The sequence below is a fragment of the Pinus tabuliformis genome, chromosome J (genome assembly GCF_031772625.1).
Source record: "Pinus tabuliformis cultivar Carrire ecotype Pingquan chromosome J, CPIR1, whole genome shotgun sequence".
NCBI lineage: Eukaryota > Viridiplantae > Streptophyta > Pinopsida > Pinales > Pinaceae > Pinus > Pinus tabuliformis.
Window position 1 is genome coordinate 28,329,216 of NC_142295.1, and position 6,000 is coordinate 28,335,215.

Consider the following 6,000-nt stretch of genomic DNA (forward strand, 5'->3'; position numbering starts at 1 on the left):
TCATGGGTCAAAATTCATATATAAGGATATTGAGACGTGTTCTCGATGGCTTGCATGAGTATAATGAAGGAATTGTTGTAGAGTTGGGAATGTAATATACTTTGACCTTTTAGAAAAGGAATGATGTCAAATTGATCTTTCCCACATTGTTTTAAAATTATTATTTACTATAAGAATATATCATCATTCTTGATGTCAAATTAGACATATAACACCATTTACAAATTCATAAAAAAAAAAAAAAAAAGTCATTTTCAAATAATTTATTATGTGAATATAGCATCACTATAAATGTAATATAATTCATACTATTTCAAGATTTTAATATAATTCATTCAATCTCAAGATTTTAAATGGAAGGTTCATTCCTACTCATTGTGATTTATGAATGCAATTTTAGGGGAAATTTAAGGTCTATGAACATATTAAAGAAAATAATAAAATAATAGTTAAAAAATAAAATAAAAGTTGTGAATTTTTAAAGGAAAAGAAAGAAAATGATTTTTTTAATTGTATTTTCAACTTACGTTCTTATATGTTTACTCAAACATCACATCAAGTGCAGGCACTTATTGGAAGTGAAACTCTGCATACTTTTGAGTAGACCCACACTTTAAAATATTGAAAATTGAAATAAACATGTTTTTCATGTATTGCCATTTTTTTACGGTGTGGGTCTACTCAAAGTATGCAAGTGGATACTCCTGGGATGGAGAATTTAAATCTTCATACAACAATGCCTACACTTGACATTCAAGTAAATCTACAAGGAGATAAGTAGGAAATACAATTAAAAAAAACCATTTTCTTCTTTTCGCTCCATAAATATTTACCCCTAAGGATGTCATCATGAATCCTATTGGTTCTTTTAAAGCTAAGTTTCTTCGTACATTTTTTTATTCTGACGCCCATTTTTTACGTCAAAATTCCTTAACAATGGCAAGGTTGTTATGAAATGAAAAATTATGTTTTATGTAAATGTTTTGTTGATGAAGTGACTATACTTGTCGCATGGTATTGTAAATTTGGACAAAGAATTTAGACAAAGCATTTTACGTCAAAATTCCCTAACAATGGCAAGGTTGTTATGAAATGAAAAATTATGTTTTATGTAAATGTTTTGTTGGTGAAGTGACTACACTTGTCGCATGGTATTGTAAATTTGGACAAAGAATTTAGACAAAGCATATAAAAGTGTTGCAAAGAGACATGGCACTATAATTTTGTTATAATGATTTCCTTATTATAACATTGTAGAGTGTTAACATGTCAACTTACCAGACTTGAACTTGGGTGAGGAAGATAACAACTATTTGGTAAATCCACTCAAGCTAAACTCAATTATGCTGTTGATATATATATATATATATATTAAAAAAAATTATTCAAATACACCATTGCACATTTTAAATTAAATTTAAATATAATAAAATAAAATATAAATATAAATTTATCTAAAAAATATTAAATAAAATATAAAAATAATTAATTTAAATAAACACTGAAAAAATCCCCGAGTTATATAAAAAACTACAGAAAGACTCTAAAAATACCAGTATATGCATATATATGATATCGCATTACTGAGAGAGGCCGGCAGTAAACAATAAATCTTTATTGCAGACCCAATAAGTGAATTATGGAAACGCCGGGAATCCCCTTTCTCTTACTTACACTCTTATATATATATATATCCTTGTTTTATATGGGTAAGAGATGACATATGAAGGATATATGGATAAGGGCGTTGCAGATAGAAATAAGAGTTAATATGTTAACCCTGAATCTATCAATGACAGATAGATTTACACTTCCTCTCTCACGGCTTAAATAGGCTTAGATCAAGAGTTGAATTGTTAAATTCTGAATCTATTAAAGGCGGATAGATTGACACTTGGAATTTTTTTATTCCCCTCACGGCTTAGATCAAGGGTTAAATGGCTCTATGCGTAACAGGAATACGAAGAGAACCTCAAAGACGTGATAACTATTATCAGAAATAATATATATTCCTTATAATAATCATAATTTATTTATGATAATATATTCTTAGATCAGAGGATGACTTTAGCATGAAGAAACTGGCAAAACAAAAAATCCCCCAAAAGGAATGATAACATAATGGCATATATACGTAAGGATTCTCACACAAATAAGTCTTGCGCATCTTATCCAGAAGTAGCTGAAACGTATATCTTTCTCTAGCCTGCAATGGAGAAAGGCTACTTATTGAGATGGCTCCATCTGTAAACATGAAACACCACTGTGCAATTTTAAATGGTTGATTAGAGAATGCAAGATTACCTGGTGAAAAGAGTTTTGACTCTTTGCAAACGCCACAGACGTAAGACATTGAACAAGCTGTAATAGGTGTTGAATCCTGCATGCTGTCCTCTAATGAGATAAATCAGGGCCACAAATGGTATTGTGGAAGTGACATCAAGTACGAACCCTCTTGAAATATACCTGCAGCATATGACACCACTTTACTAGAGCATATGTTAATTATTGAAAAGTTGGGTGTCTCCGGAAATCATTGCACCAAGAAAAACTGTGTATTTTACAGCTTAGGCAGAGTTTGGGAATGAAATGAAATGGTTTTTAATAATGTTCTAGAGATTCACTGTCACTTAATTTATATATTCAGATTTTTCCCTAGGTTGATTTTGCTCTTATAGATTTTGAGTAAGGAATTTGCTGTTTTGTGAAGTTTTGTCTCCTCAAAAACTCACTAATACTGTTCACTTTTAAATTATTATCAAATTGAAGACGGATAACTTCATGTGTTGCACATTCTTTAATAAAATGTCATTCTGTTTCTACCACCTTTTTATTACAAAAAAATACAAATTTCTTCTTTAGAGACTTTTAGGAATGATCTACTAACTCTTAGTAGTGTAAAATGATAATGGCCGTAAAATTTAGATATACTTTCGATAATGACACTAACTTGAATCAATATCAACCAGATTTAATTTTGTAAAACGATAATGGTTATTAAATTTAGATGAAAATTAGACAATGATATTAATTTGAGTCAATATCTTCTTTTTTTTCAGCAAGAAAAAAGCTGTCTGTTTTATATTATGTTAAAACAGTACATAATTATGAAGGACAAATCGTCCTCATAAGCCCAGTGGAATCCACAACATGACTACTTGGGGTAGAAAATATTCTACATACATACAGCTGAACTGTAAATTACAATTTGTGACAATTGTGGAACTATAATTCTCTGCCATAACTACAAATATATCACAGAATTATCAAAGAGATGCTAGGCTCTAGATATGTCACAGGACATTTACATATTCTGTAGTTCTGTACCATACAGTTGGCATTCCTCATGTGTTTTCTTTACAGTAGCTGAATCAAAACTTGTACAAAATTTTAAACAAAACAGAAAGAAGCAGGGTTTTTTAATGAACTTATCTGTACTTGAATTCTGCCTTCTTTTTTATAGTCTTCAGTGTCCTATCCTGGCAGCTTTAGACATTTTACTTCTGTCTCGTCTTCTCCCATTTTGATCATGATATACATTTCTTCTTCTGTAGCTATTAGTCCCTTTTTTGATAAATCATCTGCTATTTTGTTATGTGTCCTGGATGGGTTCTGAATGTTGTTGATATGGATGAGTCAATATCAACAACATTATGACAAGGTTGTGAAGCTCAAAAATGTATATTTATACAAATGACTAGGTTGTGAAGCTCAAAAACTTATATTTATATAATTGACCGGGTTGTGAAGCTAAAGACCGTAGAATTCACACAGATAGCAAAATCAAACAATGGCTATCAATTATTGGAATTCTCAATCTCAAAAAGCATATTATGCCCAAATTGGATGGGAACTGTACTCTAATGGATATTTGGGAGAGGGTTGTTTCTGAGTATTGTAGATTTATCGTATCATTGCCTCCGCTTCAAGCTAGATTTCAATTGAGGATAAGATTTACAGGAGAATGCCAATTGTTGGTTAGTGAATCTATCCCATTGAATTCTGTTTTACTATTAATTTTAGCTGAAGATAAGTGTTGGAACTTATTTATCCTGTTTCCATTTCATTATCAAACATGCTAGGAAGTTATACCTCAATGCAATTTTCTTGGGTTTGTCTATCAAAATCTGGGTCTTATCGTCCCATTTCATTATCAAGAATGCTGGGAAGTTTCATACCTCAATGCAATTTTCTTGGGTTTGTCTATCAAAATCTGGATCTTATCGTCAGAGTAGGCCACAAAAAAGGTCAGAATGACATCAATAGCAAAAAATGCATCGACAATAGTGTCTGCAATGAGAAGGCCTCCTTTGGGTGCATAACCGAATCCAAGCTCAAATGGGCACACCCATGCCGAGTATGCCACCAAAACAATCAGAAAAGTCTCCCAGCACCTGCACCCACAACATATGAGAGAACACAGAGAATTATTTCACAGTGGCCGTGGTCGTTATAGCATTTCACATCATTTTGTGCTTAAATTCTAAGCATTCAATGAAAAAATATCATTGTAGATAAGCACTGGGCAGAGAATAATGTTTGTAGGGAAGAAAGGAATTGTTTTTATTGCCCTCTGAACTCGTCTGAATTCTAAGTATCGAACCAGAACACATTTATATGGTCATGTAATGTTTATATATAGAAAGGGTTTTTTAATGTGGGTAAACACAAACAAGGAAGGTAAAGAAGCACATCTCCTGCCTAAAGTGCAGAGCACTTGGCCTCCCGAGACAAAAAAGGAGGAAGATATATTCAATGAAGACTCCTCAGGCCCACAAGCTATACTATACTGCATAAAATGCATATCAATTTAGTCCTAGTAACCATCAGAGATGATAAATACAGTATATTTCAAGATCTGAAAAGTAAGCTATGCAATCCACTGCAGTACAAACTGGTATAGTATTATAACTTTGAAAATACATATTATGCGTTGTTTGTATTGTTTTTGGTTGCTTCTCTCACCTGTAACGAGGGTCATGGGGAGAAATGATATTTTTCCCTAGGTGGGTATCAGAGCTCCATCGAGAGCCCAAAGGTGGCAGCATATTTGGCTTGGAAAAACACTGAAACTTGGACTTCCCATCATCATCTGAGCTCCCATCTTCCTCATGAAGATTCATGGCTTTGCAGCCAGCAAAGTTTATGCAATAATATGGTGGCAACATCTTGGCTAAAACTGCTGCTTTCAGGCCTTAAAGTGCACGAAGGAGTCGTGACAAAAATATCATGAAGGAATGGATACTATTCTGCGAGAACGTTTATGTGTACTGATAAATGCGATCAGCTGAAAGTTTTAGGAGTTGAATAGTAAGTATAACACACATATGAATGAAAGTATCAGAGCCATCCATGTATTGGCAAGAATCGATTCATAATGACATTGTATCGATTTAAGAAAAAATGTTGTTTAAATTAAGTGTTTTGTGGGGTTCATGTACAATTTGTGTGAGTGGCTATAAAAGGTTATAGATTTAAATTAAGAAAAATAAAAAAAATTTAGATGTTGATTTTTTATCTCATATATATATATATATTTTTCATAAATAATATTACTTTAATATAGTTTAATTTATTTAAATAAGTTAAATAGACATTAAAAAAATGTTTTAAAATTGTTTTTGTTTGGTTAAGAATTCGTTTTTTTTGGATATAAGGAAACAGGTTAATGGTTCAAGACATAGATGTATTTGGCAAGATTGAGAGCCAGGTGGCCTAGTTTCCCTTGAATAACAATGATGAGTCAACATGCATTAACAGCTAGAAATGGCTGCCCTCACTACTGGTTTGACAATTGAATTATGATAAATTTTCCCACTTATAACAAAAAATATAAAAATTGATACATTTTATTAAAAAAATTATAAAATCACGACCACCAAAAAAAATATTATTTTAATATAGTTTAATTTATCTAAATAACCGAAATAGATATAAAGAATGTTTAAAATTGCTTTTGTTTGGCTAAGAATTAGTTTTCTTCAGACCCAAGGAAACAGG

At 31.6% G+C, this 6,000-nt stretch overlaps 1 protein-coding gene across 3 annotated transcripts in view; it reads right to left on the reverse strand.

The window, feature by feature from the left end:
• Window positions 1-5,395, reverse strand: part of LOC149225262 (potassium channel KAT3-like) — a 234,331-nt gene extending 228,936 nt beyond the window's left edge. Inside the window, exons 1-4 of one of the 3 annotated variants that reach the window (XM_089377033.1) lie at window positions 4,966-5,395; window positions 4,179-4,394; window positions 2,305-2,466; window positions 2,149-2,206 (exon numbers count right to left, since the gene is read on the reverse strand). In XM_089377033.1, the coding sequence (XP_089233159.1) occupies window positions 2,149-2,206; window positions 2,305-2,466; window positions 4,179-4,394; window positions 4,966-5,168 (639 nt within the window). In that variant the 5' untranslated portion in view covers window positions 5,169-5,395. Of the gene's footprint in view, window positions 1-2,148; window positions 2,207-2,304; window positions 2,467-4,092; window positions 4,395-4,965 lie in introns of those variants that run through there. The other 2 variants (XM_089377032.1, XM_089377034.1) reach the window with 2 other exon arrangements.
• Window positions 5,396-6,000: the final 605 nt, after the last annotated feature.